The sequence below is a fragment of the Aulostomus chinensis genome, chromosome 24 (assembly GCF_037954235.1).
Source record: "Aulostomus chinensis isolate RoL2024-O1b breed Wild chromosome 24, RoL_Achi_v1.0, whole genome shotgun sequence".
Lineage (NCBI taxonomy): Eukaryota > Metazoa > Chordata > Actinopteri > Syngnathiformes > Aulostomidae > Aulostomus > Aulostomus chinensis.
The window spans coordinates 6,035,420-6,054,119 of NC_141343.1; the positions used below are offsets into that span (position 1 = coordinate 6,035,420).

At 45.3% G+C, this 18,700-nt stretch overlaps 1 protein-coding gene and 2 non-coding genes across 3 annotated transcripts; 1 reads left to right on the forward strand and 2 right to left on the reverse strand.

The window, feature by feature from the left end:
- Positions 1 to 1,363: 1,363 nt before the first annotated feature.
- Positions 1,364 to 1,470, reverse strand: LOC147238485 (U6 spliceosomal RNA). Its single transcript, XR_015111933.1, has one exon. It is a non-coding gene; the product is annotated as a U6 spliceosomal RNA (small nuclear RNA).
- Positions 1,471 to 9,793: 8,323 nt separating this feature from the next.
- Positions 9,794 to 9,875, forward strand: trnas-aga (transfer RNA serine (anticodon AGA)). The gene has a single exon. It is a non-coding gene; the product is annotated as a tRNA-Ser (tRNA).
- Positions 9,876 to 13,944: 4,069 nt separating this feature from the next.
- On the reverse strand, positions 13,945 to 16,553 carry LOC147238487 (uncharacterized). Its single transcript, XM_086197235.1, has 2 exons — positions 16,077 to 16,553; positions 13,945 to 15,173 (listed from the first exon to the last, which is right to left on the reverse strand). The coding sequence occupies exons 1-2, from the start codon at positions 16,339 to 16,341 to the stop codon at positions 14,023 to 14,025; spliced, it is 1,416 nt and encodes a 471-aa protein (XP_086053361.1). The 5' UTR covers positions 16,342 to 16,553; the 3' UTR covers positions 13,945 to 14,022.
- Between the last annotated feature and the right edge of the window lie 2,147 nt (positions 16,554 to 18,700).

Here is an 18,700-nt window from a genome sequence, read left to right on the forward strand (position 1 = left end):
CTTCTCCAAACAACCGGCAACAGAAGCACAGAACTAAGACCTTTGCTGTAAACAAGCCAGGACCTATGGATCTTCTCTCCATTCTTCATGAATATGTACTAGTTACTACATGTGCACCTCCGACTGTCTGCATTTTTAGGGAACTCAGTTTTGACTTGAACAGGTCCTCTCATAATTATCGCGCATCGCTCGCTGTCACTGATATTTTTTGGCCACAGTGCTGGGTCATCATCCGGTCCTAATTCATTCATACTTGGGTGAGATGGAGGGCTGTCTGGCCGCGGACTCACCAAATTTTCATTTTGAGCATCACCGCTTTGCTCCTCCACCACTGGGCTCACGACACTTGGTTCGGCGGCAACTTGTTGAGCCAGCCCGCTGGAACTCGGCTCCGGGTCTGCCCACTCTGCTGTAATAAGCTCTGGCTCCTTAGGCTGCGGCTGCTCGTTGACATTTTTTCATGCTGTTTTGTCACCGAGAACGTAAAAAATTGTGACACATTTGTTGGTGTCGCGATGTATTATTTTTTGTGTCTTCTCTTTTTTTTCCGTTACTCCGACCCACTTTGATAGCTCCGCTTCATAGCCTCGAGCCAGCAACGTGAATCTGTTGGTGCGGTCGCAACGGTTTGGGGCCCCCTGCTACTTGGGGGGCTAAGGCAGTCACCTACTTTGCCTTAATGGTGGGTCCACGCCTGTGTGCAAGTGGCAGCACAACGTTTACCTCAATGTCATGAGAACGTGCAAATTCCACACGTGTGCGGGCCGGGACGTTCTTGCTGTGAGGTGACAGTGCTAACCACTGCACCACCGCGCCGCCCTTTTTAAATCTTGCAGACCAATAAAATTATTCATGGTCAGAGGGAAGCCTCCGATTGGCTTTTGCAAAGTTAGAACAGCAGGAAGTAAAAACGTCAGAACAAAGTTAAAAGAAGTACAAGATCCAATACAAAAAACCCTAGACCTACATATCTAGTCTTAGTCAGCAATTATATTCAGGATGCTGTTAAAAATTTCTAAGAGCTGGTTTGTCATTTAGCTTTGATGCATTGTGATTCAAATCATAATTATTGAATTTGGAGTATTTTGTTTGTATTGTTGTTTTTTGCAGGATTGTTGTGCTTTTATTTTACCACAAGATGGCGCCTCAAGCAAAGCAAACAACTCTGGACTGAATGAGATGAGGCCTTGATGTAGGAAAGATGTATTGTTTGTAAGATGCAATATTTTTACAAATCGTAAAAAACAACAACCTGGTATTAAATACAAACAAAATGAGCTTTAGAAATCAGAGAAGACGACTGTACTCTACAGAGAAGTATTGTGCTTTCATTTAAGCACAAGATGGCGCCTCAGACAAAGGGCAAAAGGAGGAACGCTTCACGATTGTGCGTGTCATCCTTGCGCCAGGGGCCATGCTAATCTTCTCTGTATCGTTCCAATTTTGATATATGTGCGACCGTAGTAACACATTTATACCGATGTCCCACAACCACATATATACGCCACACCTTCACTACCAATTTAAGTCAAGGTGACGTTCTCACTAACTGCAAAATCTACTGAAATGAATATATAGACATTAGAGATATAGCTCATAGAGATTTGAGGTGTTTGGTTATTATAATTTATCTTTAAGTGGTTAAAAATTCTCTCTTTGAGTCTTTCAAACGTAATCGGACTGCTGCAAGGAATGATGGGTAATCTCTGCTGTCGCACTTCCCGACAGGCAGCCACGACTCGCTGCCCCTCCCCCCACTTCCCCTCAATGTATCTCTATGGCTTCAGATACCCTCATGAGGGAGAGAGAGAGAGAGGAGAGAGAGGAGAGAGGAGAGAGGAGAGAGAGAGGAGAGAGAGAGAGAGAGAGAGAGAGAGAGAACATGGCCGACCCTATTGTTCCATAGTTCTTTATCAGTGTGAGGCACTTAGATTTTTAACACAAGGACAAATGTTCAAAGAACAAACACTTGACAAGATACACACTCAATGCCCTCATGTTTTACATATTGGAATTTTAATTTAAAAATTCAACAAAACTCCTCAAATTTCAAGTTGGTGATGTCACCACAACAACGGAACTTGATAGTGTCAAGTGAGCTATCCCAGAAGTGAAATAAAAGGAGGAACATGAGGATTTTATTGAAATCACAACTATATGGTGAACATTGTTACCATCATCAAACACCAAGGATTCAAGGATTAAAGGATCTTCATTTTCGTACCACTCACATTTCCATGCTGGTGGTACGAAAATTGAACTCAGGTCCCGGGATAATAATAAAGAGATTAAGGAACAGAATAGGTATTTATGGAACAGAATAGTATTCAAATGTATTGACAATTGTGGATATATATATATATATATATATATATATATATATATATGATAATAAAGAAAACCTTACACTCGGGTAGTCATCTGAAGTCATGCTGGCCTACACAAGGGCCCACTGCACAGTTGGTGGCTGTCGTTGCCCCTCTGGCACAGAACCCCATCTATGACTGATAGAATTTTGACAGGCACTCATGAACTGTATCACTCTTATCAAATCAAAGTGATGTTTTCAACAACTATTTCACTTCTCACAGAGGTTACTGAGTATGTCCAATGCAGTTTCCATTAGGCCTGTCGGAGGCGCTTCATAATGTTACCATTTACACTGTCTCCACGACAGAGTAGGGCCAGGTAAAGTTGAGCCAGCAGGAGACTGGACAGGCGTGTGGAGGCGTAAGGTGGCCATACGTCCAGATTTAGGCAGGGCAGTCCGGAACTGAGATGCCTTGTTAGTCGGGACGCTTCTTTGTCATCTTTTTTGGAGTTGCATATGAACGCAACGCAGCATATTGCCCAATGGTGTGTGAGTGGTTAAAAATGATTGGCTAAAAATGATGTCACTCAATGATCTGACTTCTCATTGGTGTAAAATGTAAACAAGCCGCCCCCTTTTCCCACGTGCTAGCTAAAGTAGCAAAGACGATTTGCATGCGTATTGCACACATTGTCGCTGTGAGGTGGACGTTTAGCTGAAGTTAGCTTCCGATTCGGCACTTAAGGGGAAAGTTAAGGGCATATCAAAGTAACATGTAGGGCGACTGTTTATGCACTGATTGTCTGTTTTTTTGGACACTTTTTGATGTGAAAACATTTTAGACCTTTTGGGGAAGACAATAACTTTGCACTAGAGAAATACACTAATGTATTTGTGAAACTTTTATTCTATTTCTGTCAGGTCCATTCACGTCAAGAAACACAAGAGATGATCATGAGCTTGATTTGTTTATTATAGTACAAATTGGCAGTATGGCTCTGTTCAGAGGAGTTCCCTGATCATTTTTCATGAGCACCATGAAACAGGGGACCAGCAGCGTGAGGGAAGGTTCTCCCAGTTTAAGACTGGAAGAACAAACATACCCCCGCGAACAGAGCAGCACATGACATGGAACGAACTATGCCATGTATACATGACAAGGTGGAGCTGGGGAGGTGGAGGGTAGCAAGTTGCGAGCAGTCACTGTAGCAGCAGATAGCAGATAGCAGCAGATAGCAGCAGCAGCAGATAGCAGCGATGACAGTGGGCAGAGCAGCAGCCAGAAGCTAGCAGAGCGGGAGTTGAGGCCGGGTGACATTTAAGTTGAGAGGGGCCAATCAGAAGCAAGGGATTTGATCAGCTGACGCTGAGCAGCTGTGATCAGCTGATCAGTTTGATTGATGGACGGGAAGCCAATTGCGCTTGACTAGCACGGCCTGACAGAACTAACGCTAAATTTGTGAAAATGCCAAAGGGGATATTCCTCCTTTTCTGTTGTAGTCCCCGCGGGTGTCAGTAAAGAGGACTTGGACCGTTTTGAAAGAGTTTCGGCTGTGGTGAGAGATGAGAGTCCTTTGGAGCATTGGAAGAATCTCGTGTATATCGGCTCAATGATAGGGATGAATTTGAAGTAACATTACGTGAAATTATCAAACACATTTCTACCGATGGCTTAAACTCTACTCGTTTGTAGGTCTTGCATACCGATGTAGTTGATGTAGCAGCATTTAAACTTCAGAATGGACATAGGATTGATGTTGATCAGCTACTAAATGAACTGTATGCTTCCATTATTGAGAAAATGGATGTCTTCTTGTTTTAATATAAATACGTAATCACTTAACATGTATTCTGATCACTAAAGATGCTTTATTACTCAAACTCAAAAACATTGTACCCTGATCTTATCTGTTTACTAGCAGACATACTTTCAAGGGAGACGGAACGTGTACTGAAACGTTTATATTACGACCCTGCAAGAGCTGGATCATATGGGGGTGTAGAAAGACTTCACCAGGCTGTAGAAGAGCAGACCGTTAGCAGCGATCGAGTGCGAGAACGGCTCTCAGCCCAGGAGGCACTGACCCTTCACAAAACAGCAAGAAAAACGCATGCTAGGAATCGTGTGTTCACACCCCGTCCTTTGTATCAGTTTCAAGCGGATCTATGTGATACGACTGCTCTGTCTAAAGACAATGATCAGTTTAAATTTCTGCTTACAGTAATAGATGTATTTTCAAAGAAAGCTTATGCACGAGCATTGAAAAACAAGACGGCGTCTGAAGTTGCAACAGGTGTATCGCTCTCCTCTAAAACTGAAAGCTGTTGCAACTTCAGACGGATGCAGGAAAAGAATATTTTTAAACGTGTCTTTCAAAGACTGATGAAGAAACAACATTCAACAGTTAGCAACAGGAAGTGAAGTGAAGGCTTCGGTAGTGGAACGCTTTAATAGAACGCTGAAATCAAGAATGTGTCATTTTTTCACCGCACAAACCACTCACGGGGATACAGATGTACTTCAGGATCTGCTTGATAGCTACAACAACAGCATAGTCTTTCACCTGAATTCAATAAAATAACATGAAATGACTTCACAAAGATGCGTGAATTATTACGTGAACCAGGCTGGAGGGGGGTCATTGGGGGGATTTGTAGGGGCGCCTGTAATTTACTAGCGCGTATTCTGCAGGGATTTAGCGATGGTTGTCAGGGTCTTTGAGATGTCCCTCTACCAGGTCTGTGAGAGGGTCTAAGTTCATTTCACGCGTGTTCTCAAAATTCCGCGCAATTTCTTTAGCATGTAACGTCACCTTGCTGTGTAAGAGGCGTATGATTTCGGACCAGCAGCTGACCAGTTACAAATATAATCACTGGTCTAATTGTGATGTCAGATCCCCCAGGTAATTACTGAGAGGAGGCTTATATCGATCACTGGGGCTGGAGCTGTACACCACAGAATCGTTATCGCAGTACAGAACACGTTCTTGGAGCAAATCTAATTGCTTGTAGAGTTCGAGATGTGCGTAAGACGTTGTGAACGCGGCTAGAAAAATATTTGAGTTGCCTGGGGTAGGACGCACTTAGAACTACACTGCCATTGAACGAGTGCAACATCATTTATGAAGTGAAACGTCACACATGCTTGAAAAGAGAAAATAAAAAAACAAAAAATGTTCCAGGGGTGCTCGTCAGACTGGTTGGGGAAAACGAGCACAAAGATTGAACCAGCTCTCAGAGAGAATTTAGCCATCTGTTTTTTTTGCCAGATTGTAGACGATTGTCTGAGGGTCAAGCTCAACCCCCTGCTTGTCTTTATAATCTTTGATGTAAGCGCGTTTGCAGGGTCTTCGACTCCTGAAGGGTAGCCTGACGCCTCTTGCTTCTGTTTAAGGAAAGTGTAGATATATTCTTGAAACAGCTCGTCTGATTTCTCTTCAAAGTGCCACACCTCATAAACTTCAGCCAGAATATTTCCTTTTCTCAATGCTTCAATCAGCTCGACCGTTACCAGACCCCCTGAAGCGCCCTCTCTTCGACACTGTGTGCAAGCAGTAGCCTGATTGTTCATGAGTGCACTTGAATGACAGTGTAAAAATCAACGTCCCTTTGTCATTTCTCATTGGCAGTACATTTACAAAAAGGATACTAGGAGGTGAAAACATAATTAATACGCTCCTCTGGGGCGACGATGTGACGCAGACGGATAGCAGATGTACGCCCACCCTATAAGGCAGCTCTAGGGTCGAACGGGAGTGGTTCTTGATACCTCAAGGAGACTTAATGGCTGGATCCGTTTTTGTTTCCCCCCCCCCCCCCTTTTCAAAAAATTCCTATCATGTTCCCACTTGACCACTACGGTTCGCACCTTACAATCTGTTTTTAAGCGCGCTGTCCTTTTCATGGTGTCAGAGTGCAGCTCGCTAAAACACACGCCTGACAGAGGAGATTCTTCGTGGGGGTTGAAACACACAGGACACCCGTGAAATAGCAGCCGAGGAATTCAAAGACAATTTTCTGTCCATCTACGTCGGCATGTGTGAGAAGGCTTCAAACTCCAGCCACTGTATAGAGGCATGTGAGAAAGCCTTGTGCTCGGTTTGGGGTTTTAGGAATCGGCTTCCGAAAACTGCTAGTACTGCCGATGCAATTGTCAGGCTATCGAACGGGTCACAGCCGGTTGTCTTTACAAATTCACTGCAGAAGTTGATTGTGCCCTCAGCTAAGATTTGGACATCATTTTCACAATAAGCTACCAACTCACGGTCATAGTTGAACTATCTTTTACTGAGTGATACCAGTTAAAAAAATCCTGTCTGTTTCTCATCTGCCCCATTTATTGCAGGTGAGGGATGGGACCTTTATATCCGTTTCTTGAGACATCTGAACTGCGGAAAGTAGCCTTTTTTAAGCTCTGTTTTACACCCTGATGCTTCAGGGAATTCCTGGAGCAGGATGGGGATGAAGGAGAATGAGTCGATCAATTTAAGCTGATAGTCGTCAATAGTGAACAGAATTATTTTGCTCCCCTGGGCTATGAGGAAAGGTGACAATCGTTGAGTCACATAAGCATTCAAAATGATGTGATGAGCAAAGCCTTTCCCGTAGCGTGAAATGAAAGTCGTATGTTTGTGCCGGCAATGGAGAAGGAAACTTACAGCACAGTGAGGACCTTCCCAGATCTCTCGCTCCCCATTCAGTGATTGAGCGACTACAAGCATGGGGATATGAGACCCTGTGCTCTGGCTGGTTTCTCAGGAACTCCTGAGTGAGCTGGTTGAAGCCGTGCTCATCTTGGTACTGTAGCAGCCCAGTGTCTCCTGCTGGCTGCACTGAGGCCCTAGCCCAGTATCATTCCACCTCACCAGTCTCTCCAGCAGGTAAGCCTGGATGTGGAGGAGGAAAGAAGTAGTTAGATGGACAGAGACAAAGAGCACACAAGCTGAACACAGTGAATGACTTGTCTCACCTGGGATGAAATGGCACTGGTGGAGTGGAAGATGAAGAGTCTGACCACTCCCCCCACCACTGGTGTAAAGGCTCACTTCCTCTGCATGCAGGCCAGGGGATGATGCATCCTCCAGATCTCCTCCATCCAACAGCAGTCAATGAGGACGCCTGTGGTTTCAGTCTGTTCCCAGAAAGAGTCCAGCAGTTCAATCTCCTGGGCTCCCCTGGTCCGACAGTAGCAGTGGCAGGCCAGCTCCCTGAGTGTCAGTGTTCCAGATTCAAACTTCTCTTTGAAGCAGCTGTAATCTTAATATTGTGCAAGCGCTGTTATTCGTGATGCAGCTTCCTTTGACAGCGTGGAGCTGAAGGCAGTATTTTGTCTCTGGTGCCATTTTCTGGACAGAAGTTGTTAATGCGTCCCCTCACAGGTCATCTGACTCACCTTTGATTTCACAGGTCTTGTTGATACAACTGCAAAAGTTACAATGTTTTTTTTAATGTGTCATTTTTGTGAACACCAAGTCAAAAGAACTAATTTATATTTTCTCTGGTGCTGTTAAACCATTTTATAGGCAGGTGAATTGTGACCCTAATCTTGTTTGAGATGAGGACTTTAATCCATTATGAGAGACAACAGCTCTTAGAAAAATAGTATCAGCATGCTGAACATGATTACTGACAAACTAGATTTAAAAACAAAACAAAAAAACCAAGACAGCCTGACAGTCAACACTCTGGGCACAACAGAAGCGTCTCAACAAACAGTCCCTGATGACAAAGAGGAAATTCAACAACCTACAAACCTGAGGGTGGTGAAACAAGACTAGCTGGGTGGAGTGGGTTTGCAGTGACCAAAAACTACGAGGAGCTGCGACCATGGTAACCATGAGTTGTTGAGGTTCACAGACAATCAGGTGAAGACAGGAGAGCTGAAATGAGTTTTAAGCAGGTGAGTCTGGAGATGTCTGATCAGTGGATTGGTTGCAGCTGTGCAGGATGAAGCAGCTCCTGCTCCACCCAGCACAGGCCAACCTCCAACACAAAACAAAGACACCCACACAGGAACAGAGAGAACATGGAGACTCCACACAGAAAGGTCCTGTGCCCGAGCCGAGACTGGAACCTGGAACCTTCCTGCTGTGAGGCCACAGTGCGAACCACTGCACCACCGTGCAGCCCCCCCCTTTCATAACAAATGCTGTATTTCTGTCATACTCCATGTTCCATACCTTTATCTGTCAGCAGCTCTCCTCATGAATACAAAGGAAAAGAACCATCTAAAGGGCATAACAGACAGAAAATATATGAAAACAATGATGACTATGAGGGGATTTAGCATTTATTTCGTTTTTTAATCTTTTTGTAGGAAACATTTGTAAATTAACCAAGAATTATTGGTGATGTGCTTCACAGTTTCAAAGCAAAAACACCCTCATGCTTGTTGGACTTTCAATTTCCAAAAAATTCAGACATCAAAAGTCAAATCATGTTTTTATTTTGTTTTTGTTTATTTTTTTTACCAGGGAAAAACTTCAAAATTTCAAAAAGACACACACATTAGGAACAGAGAGCAGCTGTGTGTGGGATTTCCCCACCAAAGATAAAAACAAGTCCTTCATGCTGGCTATGAAGGCTCACAGTCACACTGATCCAGCTACAAATACTGTGAAAGACAACATGCTGGTTTCTCTTCAGATAGTTTGTTATCAACTGTTGTCACATTTAGGGATCAATGTAGCTGATAAGATGAAGGCTGCAAAGGAACTGGAGATGCCAGGGATTGAACCCAGGGCCTCATACATGCAAAGCATGCACTCTTCCACTGAGCTACACCCCCTCTGTTAGAGCTGATGTTGAACTGATCCATCAAACGCAAATACAGGAAAAAACTTTTTTTTAAATTATTCTTCTTAATTTTAGAGAAAAAAGGAACTCAGCCTGTCCTCTCAAAGGCTCTATGATCTCAGTCGTCTTACTGTGATGTCAGCCCACACAACCTTAGATCACAGAGGCAAGTCAGGCTCCAGGAAGCTGAGCGCTGCTCCGTTCTCAGTCCAGTCCAGAGTGAAAATCTCCCTCTAAGAAGCTTTACAATCCAGCCCAGATCCTCTCTGACCAGCAGGAGTCAGCAGGGTCCCCTGAGACAGATGACAGCTCACAGAGGCAGTTGGGTTGGAGGACCGTTGCTGATGTCATCAACTGATGTCTCCATCACAAAAGGGGAGAGACAGGAAGGTCATGGACATAAAATAGAGGCCTAAGAATGAGAAAGACTGGTTGTCCTGACTGAAGTTTAGCTTGAGCTTTTTTTATTTGTTACAAAAGAAAGTATTAGTACAAGTAAAGGCAGGCCAACTTTCCACAAACATTCAGAATGAACTTTGACAACCAAAACATGAACCAAGACAACAAAATAGTAAACATACGACAGTAAAAATGAGATGGAGATTAAGAATCATAGCAGAATAAGAATCTTGATATGGACAGAATTTACTCTGCTGTAAGTCCTCTACTAATGTGTGTGTGTGTGTAGTTGTTGTGGCCGAGTGGTTAAGGCGATGGACTAGAAATCCATTGGGGTCTCCCCGCGCAGGTTCGAATCCTGCCAACAACGTTAAACTGCTGTTGTAGAGGAGACAACACCTGCTCTCACTTTTGGTTCATGTGTTCAAGGCTCTCTTTCAAGGGCTGGAGCAGCTGATGATGAGGGAGAGAGAGAGAGGTAGCATGTTGTCTTGTCTCCACCATTCTGGTGTTGACCAGATACTCCAGTGGTGGTGAAGCAGGTGGAAATGTTCCAAGTGGGACGGTTCCATGTTCAACCAGTCTCATCTAGAATTTAGGTGGAGGTTAGGGTTAAGAATGAATTGGTTTGGTTTAGACCCTGGGAATGTCAGTTGGTCTGTGTGACTGTGTGTGTGTGTGTGTGTGTGTGTGTGTGTGTGTGTGTGTGTGTGTGTGTGTGTGTGTGTGTGTTTCATGCATTTCTTGTCTTATCTGTTTTTATTCTATTGGAGACCATTTCTCTACAGAAAGTGATCAGGACTCCTCATCCTCACAGGGACCAAAGACAAAGTAATTTGTATTTTACAGTTTAGGTTCAGATTAGGGATTAGACATCCTTTGGTGAGGATTAGGATGAAGGTGAAGCTGTACATAAAATAAATTAATGCAATGTCCTAACTAAAATAGCTGTGCAAACCTGTTTGTGTGTGTGTGTGTTTACATGCAGACTTTTCCTTATGACAGCTGATTTGGTTTGAATCCGTCTTCGTCAGGACATTTGGAGAAAATTCTATCATTTCGTTGCAGTTATTTTGATTTACAACACTGCAAAAAAAAAACAACTCCAAAAAGCCTCTTCTTCAACTTTGTACTCAAGTTGTCTCCTCATCAGGCACCACAGGATCCAGTAGGTTCAGTTAAAACAGTCATTAGTGATGAAAAAATGTCCACCATACACAAAATAATAGGTTTCTAATTTTATTTCATGTTGACCCATTTTGTCCATTTGACATCAGGACTGCTCCCAGATCATCTCCATGACCTCATCCCAGCACCAGAGTACCGCCCAAGTTCATCAAGGACAGCAAACAGGAGCAGGTCTAGATTCACCTCCATCTTTGGAGGTTGTTGAATTTCCTCCTGAGGACTGTCAGGCTGTTTCCTGACTTTGCTGTGACACAACAGCAGACAGCGACAAGGACTGCTGTAGTGCACTTGGTGAAATCACCATCTGGAGACTGGACAAATATGCTGATGTGATCCTTTGATTAGTTTAGAATCAGGCAGAGATCAAAGACTGAAGCAGGAGATCAATGCACAGAATTCAGAGATCAAAGACTGAAGCAGGAGATCAATGCACAGAATTCAGAGATCAAAGACTGAAGCAGGAGATCAATGCACAGAATTCAGAGATCAAAGACAGAAGCAGGAGATCAATGCACAGAACCTCCACTGGCAGTTCATTTCTGTTGATCATAGGGCCATGCTGGGTGAAGCAGGAATGAATCCTGGGATTGATATTGTGGAGCAATGGTCACCTTTCCTGCTGAAACTGTCAATTCTTCTGCTTGGTTCTCTCCACAAAACCATTCCCTTAACGGAGCTCAAACCCCAGTTTCAGCTGTGAGAGCCCAGAATCTGTCACACACTGGACCATCAGGAACAGCTTTGTGCTTTCAAACAACAGAGATGACACACAAGGACTCAGGGAACGCAGGAATCTCTGGCCTCAGCTGACATGTTGAATTTCAGCAACATTTCATGATGCTGAGTTTAGCAAACCAATGAGAAGATGAAGGAGGCCGTCAACTCCTTCAAGCTCAACATCTACACTGCTTTACCCAGGAGGTCAGGAGGTCAAAGCAGAACCTGCACCCTCCACCTCTGATGTTAACTCCACAGAGATGAGGGGTCGGTTCAGAAGAGCGATCTGGAGTCTGGGCAAGTCTTTTCATTCAGTCCCTGGTTTAAACAATTGTCTCCACCAACTTAAACACGGGTCTAGACCTGCACAGGGTCCAATTCCTGTCTTGGTCCCAAGGTTTTTTTTGAACCAGAGTAGCTTCAACTGGTGACGCTCATTCAACCATGCATGAAGGTCAAGCTACATTATCTGCTGTGCTCATTAACAGGGGAGTTAGCTCAAATGGTAGAGCGCTAGCTTAGCAGGGGGCGAGGAAGAGGGATCGATGCCCTCATTCTCCAGAATACTTTAACTTGTTCTGTTGATCAGAGGAGCTGCTGGGTGATGAATGCTGATGTTTGTCCACTGGTGTGATAAAGTTATATCCTGCTACTGGATATGTGAATGCTGTCAACAATGTTCCCCCAAAGCCCCCCCTCTCAAAGACAGTGAATCCTGGAGAGTAAAGGTAAGGTGCATTAGAAACAAGAGCAGATGTTTGAAAATGCTTGATGATTTGAAGATGAGAAAGGAATGGAGAGACCGAAGTGAGGAAGAAAGGTTGTTCCAATCTGATGGAGCTTTAAATACAACCGGTCAGAGCAGAGGGCCGTCCGCACTGATCCAGGATCTGCTCGACGTTCCTGCCTGTTAAAAGGAAGGTTTTCATCACCACTGTTGCAGGATGTGCTTGCTGGTGGAGAATTGTTGGGTGTAGATTCATTGAAGGAGTTTGGTGCTGGACCTGCTCTACTAGTAAAGAGTCATGAGAGAACTTTTGTCGTCATTTGGTTCAAACAAATAAAAATGACTTGACTTGATTTGGTGCCTCATGAGGAGAAAATTTGGGCACAAAAGTTGGACAAGAGTGTTTGTGGAGGGTGATTTTTGTTGCAGTGTTGTAAGTCACTGTAACTGCAGCTGAATGATTGAACTTTCTCCAAATCTCAGGCTGGGGCCTTCACCAGTGTTGCCATAGAAACGACCAGCGTAGTCCAATATTGGGAATATGAACTGTGTTCTAATACTTTTCCAGACTTCTTGTGGAAAAAGTCAACAGAACAACAAAAGTAATTTCAGCCAACCAGATATTTGCTGGGACACTGAGTTCATGTGAAGTTTCAATGACAGCTGAGAATCACGCCAGAGGCCTGGATATTTAAAGTCTTCAATTTTTGCTTTTGTTGTTCCATCAAGAAAGCGAATGAGCCAGTGAGCTGACAACCAAGAATCAGGTCAGATGGAAAACAGACAATATGAGGTTCTTCTGGTTTCTTGATGGGAAGCCAAAAATATTTTCAGCCTTGGATCATTAAAGTCTGTTTCATTTCTGATGTCGTGTTCAAAAATAATTGCTCACCTAAGAGGATTCAAAAAAGTCAGACTTTTCAAAGTCCTATTCTCTTCTCAGGCTTTCAAATCTTTTAAATTTCCATTTTCCACACGTGAATAGAAAGTTGTTTCTCCTTTGAATCCAGGACTTAAATCTAGGGTTCATTTCATGAGGCTTGAACCCAGGACTAAAAGCACATCATTAAATGACTTGTAGTGATATTCTCCTTTTAACATTCCAAATTATTAATTGAGATTTGGACATTACAGAAACATTTTTCCAGATTTTGTTGGGCCAGTACAGCAGGAACTGGGGGGTCATTCGTGTAGTGGTTTAAATTTGAGCCTGGGTTTCTTCCTGCTGCTGTCAAGGAGAAACATGATACGAGCAAACACACACACACAAGTTGTGTTTGTGGAGCGATTCCATGGAAACAAGGACAGCTCGCAGCCTCCGAGCACCTGCTTTGTCTCTCAGTGAGGACCCTGAGGAGCTGGTGGAGGAATATGGAGTTATCAGTAGTTCTAAAGTTATGTTTTCATCCAACATTGCATCAAGTGCTAAATACACTCTCATCAATGAGTCAGATTTGTAACTGACTCGCCCAGATTCAATGCCTCTGTGAAGGAGTTGAGTTTTACCCCCACATTTACTTTCACTGTGCCTCCAAACATGGCTGAATGATTTGTACACATTTGGTCAACCAATTAACAGCCCGTTATCGAGATAAAAGAATTATCTTAGCTGACTTCAATGTTGTGGGAATGGAGATGCTGAAAAGAAAAGCCTTTGCTCCTCATTTATTTCATTGTTAAGACTCAATTGGCTTCTCTCAGAGTGCAAATAAGCCCAACCACTGCCTTAACCACTCCCTCAGCATCAGATATACAGACAAATAATAACAGTAACATACACTCCAAACAGTAAAACACATCAGTGGTGATACAAGCAGAGCCTCTACATGTAAACAAAAGCACTGAGAACTTTAAAAGTGTACAGAAAGTTTATTAAAAGACAGAGTTATGTCGCAACAAATGGTTTCACCCCAGTGTGTGTTCTCATGTGTTTTTTCAGATTTCCCTTTTCTGACCAAGTTTTGCCACAAACTGAGCAGGAGAATGGTTTCTCTCCAGTGTGCGTTCTCATGTGTCTTGTCACTTGACCCTTTTCTGAGAATCTTTTGCCACAAACAGGGCAGGGGACTGGTTTCTCCCCAGTGTGTGTGCTCATGTGTGTTTTCAAACATCCTTTAACTGAAAAGCTTTTGCCACAAATGGAGCAGGGGAATGGTTTCTCCCCAGTGTGCGTTCTCATGTGGTTTTTAAGATATCCTTTTTCTGAAAATCTTGTGCCACACAATGAACAGGGGAATGGTCTCTCTCCAGTATGTGTTCTCATGTGTCTTTTCAGATGTCTTTTTTCTGGAAATCTTGTGCCACAAACGGAGCATGGGAACGGTTTCTCCCCTGTGTGCGTTCTCATGTGTATATCTAAACTTCTTCTGTAACTAAAACCTTTACTGCATGTTGAGCACCTAAAGGGATGCTCATCCTCACTGACTTCTGTCTGAGATTCTGAAGGACCAAAGGTCACATTCAAGGCGATCTCTGATTCATTTTTAGGCTTTACTTTTTGCTCTTTTGAGCTACAATGAGTTGCTTCCTCTCCTGCGTTCAATTTCTGAAGCAGATTCCTCCTTGAGCAAAAACGTTCCTTGTACTCAGAGGTGGCCGTTTTATCAGGTCTGACACAAACATCCTCACTGACTTCAGTCTCAGCTTCAGAAGAGTCTGACATCTGGTCATCAGTCTCATGTTGTAGAAGTGGATCTGGATCTACGTTGCTGACTGGTTCTGGTCCTCCACTCTCTTCTTCAACAGCTTCTGTTTTCAGATGATGAATTTGGCTGCTGGTCAGAGACTCTGCTTTCAAGTTCTCCTCAGTTTGAGTCCGGTGAAGCTGTGGGAACTGAGGTTTCTCTTCTTCCTCTTCACTCTTCACAGGGACCAGAGTGAAGGGGAACGTGGTGATATCAGCCTCCTCCTGCCCTTGAAGCTGCCCTCCCTCCTCACTGGTCCAGAGCTCCTCTGACTCCTCTTTAATGTGTGGGGGCTCTTGGTCCTGCAGCTCAGTGGGAACCTCTTCTTTAATCACCAGAAGCTGCTCCACATCTGCAGGACACAAACAGCAACATCAGAAATCTCTTCATTTGACTCTGAAATAGTGGAGCAACAGACAGAAACAGAAATAAACTAAATGAAAAGAGACATCCTGCTACTGAGAACCAGTCAGCAAACTGGGAATAAAAACGCTGGCTTCAGATGCTTGGATCAACGTTGTGTCACCAAGGTCAAAGGTCATAGGTCCCCTCTGCTGAATGCTTTTGTCCATTCATTCACCCATGGTGAGGTTTATCATCTCTAACCTCAACGCAATCAACGCTGTGTCACCCATGTCAAAGGTCATGGGTCCCCACCACAGTATGTTTTTGTCCATTCATAATCACATCTGCCAGTCGGACGGGTATTCAACTACAATTTAAAGAGGCCTGGTGAGGGAAAATTTACTTAAGCTTTTATGTTGGCTTCCTCCCCTCTTGTGTCCTGCACTCCCAAGAGAATTGAGCTCCACCCTGTCCTGACAGGATTTTAAACCGGGGCCTGAATGGGGTCAGGGCCAGGCGTGGAGGGGCTCATCTTAATCCATGTTACTTTGTTTTGATGTTTTTCTACCATAAAAATACAAGAAAGTTGAAAACATCCAGTGAACAGGCTGGAGGGCCTGAGCAAGATGGCGGCAGAGACGCATTCCGGAAACCCGACGGCGCCATCTACATGTTGGTCAGGAAGCAGCTAAGAAGGCGCCAAGCGTGTCCCGAGCCTGGTGAGGCTTAACGCCTCCAACAACACCGAATAGCCTTCAACTCTTAAACACTACGTTGTTACACTCCTGTTTAGACAGAATGTCGGAACACAGGACCCGGATTACGGACACGACTAGAACAGAGACACTTGTTGGCTCGCATTAGCATGAGGACTGCCTCCCGGTTCTCCTGGTCAGTGTGCTGGACTCACCTGCTCTGTAGAGCCTGGCTCGGTGCTTCAGCACGGCATCGAGCAGCAACCTCTGTCGGCGGTTCTCCCGCTCGAACTCCGCCACGGTTTCCTCCAGTAGAGCCACGATCTGCTCCGCGGCCGCCGCCAGCCGCTCGGTCAGCAGCGCTCTCAGCCCCGGGACTCCAGCCGCTGAGTCTCCTTCTCCCAGCTGCAGCAGGAAGTCTTCAGCGGCGGCGAGGATCCGCTCCTGGACCGACACCCGCAGCAGCTGCGTGGCGCACATGTTGAGGCTTTACTGGCGCCAGTCAGCCTTCAGGGAACGAAAAGATTTCTTCTTCTGCTTCTTCTTCAAAACAAGTTGAGTCCAAGCTGTTGACTCTGTGCGCCTCCAGACTCGCGAACGTTCGCTGAACTCGCTAACCTGGTTACAGCAGTAGAGATGTGTCGAGTCGTCCAGTGCTGCGTCCGAATTGCCAAGTAGGTCCGATCGTAGGTCTCAGGTCGTAGGCTGTCCGAAACCACAACTGGCGCGAGTAGCGACCAACTTCACAACTTTAATTCCAGCCTAAACACGCCCACATTGTAGGTGGGTTCAGGTGCATCCTGCGGAGCAACCTATGGCCCACAATGCACCGCGGACTTCTTCTTCGTCCCCTAAAAACTTGTGGACCCGCAAGCCAAGTTTGCGCCACCAACAGTCTCCCATTCTTATGCAGCACCAACATTTATTGTCGTTGTTGATGACTAAAGGTGCGTTAATGTGCTTAGTAATAGAGGGTGAGTGAAAGGTGGAGTGCAGTACGACAGTCAGGCCAGCAGGTGGGGCTTTCATTGGTGCTGTCTACCTAATTGCGGTATCTGTGCTCTGCCAGCAGAGGTCGTGCTTCACCACCAATCTTCGAGAGGGGGAGAGGGGCCACAGGGCCAGCAAGATTTTGGAACGGGCCCAAAATCAGCTTCTCAACGAGAGAGTGAGACAGGTCCATTTCACCATCAAGGGACTAAAGAGCAAGCTAGATCACCTTAATCAAGAGTTAACGCCTTTTTTGCCACCCGCCATCTTGGACAAAGTCACCTCCTTCGTTGGGACTGCCCAACTATCTCAACATCAGAAGAGCAAGGAGAGGCAAAAAAAGGAAATTCGCTCGCCTCCAGTCTCGCCTCGACCGGGAACGAGAAGCAGAAGTCCCAACCCCAGCGGAATCACAGGACAGGTGGATAAGGAACTTATCCAACAGGGAGCTCACCAGTCCTGAGAAACGCGTCCTTGCCAAAGGAATGAACTTTGCTGTCACCCCGAAACATCTCCCGACTGTGGACCTCATCACTGCCACAGAATCCGCCATCAAGAAGAACAACCTCTCCACCACAGAAGCAGATGAACTACGACTCAAGGTCACAGCGGCCCTCTCCGAAGCGAAGGTCCCCTCTGCCAACCTCTCGGTCCAGGAAAGGAAGGCCTTGAATGCACTGAGCAAAGATGAGAACATCACCATCCTTCCGGCTGACAAAGGAAGATGCACGGTGGTCCTTGACACAACTGACTACCAGAACAAGATCAGTTCTCTTCTCAGTGACATTCACACATATGAGACCTTAAAACGCGACCCCACCAGCAGCTATAAGAAGAAAGTGGTGGAACACCTACAGAAGCTGCAAAAGGGGGAAATCATCAACCGCTTGGAGTATCACCGCCTGTACCCCGGAGACGCAGTTCCACGGATTTACGGCCTCCCCAAAATCCACAAGGAAGGTGCCCCGCTCCGACCCATTGTCAGCAGCATAAACTCCGTGACGTACAACATCGCCAAACACGTCGCCACCATCTTAGCCCCCTTGGTAGGGAAAACCCCCCACCACGTCCAGAATTCCATGGACTTCGTGAACAAGGTTAGAGAACTCAAGCTGGACCCAGATGAGACCATGGTGTCCTACGATGTGACCTCCTTGTTCACCTGCGTCCCTACCGTGGAGGCTGTGGAAACAGTGAAGAAACGCCTACAGCTGGACAACACCCTCAGCAACAGGACCAACCTCAATCCGGACCAAATCTGCCAACTTCTGGACCTTTGCCTGAACACAACCTACTTCCAGTACAGAGGGAAGTTTTTCAGGCAAAAACACGGCTGTGCCATGGGTTCTCCCGTATCTCCTATCGTGGCCAACCTATACATGGAAGAGGTGGAACAGAGGGCCCTGACTTCCTTCAGTGGACCCTCCCCCACCCACTGGTTCCGATACGTTGATGACACCTGGGTGAAGATCAAGATTCAGGAGGTACAACCGTTTACAGCACACATCAACTCGGTAGACGTCAACATCAAGTTCACCAGAGAGGATGTGAAAGACAACCATCTGCCCTTTTTGGACTGCGACGTCTACATTCAAGAGGACAGGAGCCTGAGGGTGGATGTGTACAGGAAACCCACCCACACTGACCAATACTTGCTTTTTGACTCTCACCATCCTCTGGAGCACAAGTTAGGTGTCATCAGGACGCTGCAACACCGAGCGGAGACCATCCCCACCAGCGTCCAAGGCCGGAAAAAAGAACAGCAGCATCTGAAAAGAGCACTTAAAACTTGTGGCTTCCCAGACTGGACCTTTGTAAAATCCTCTTCCAGGTCCAGAAAGGAGGAGAG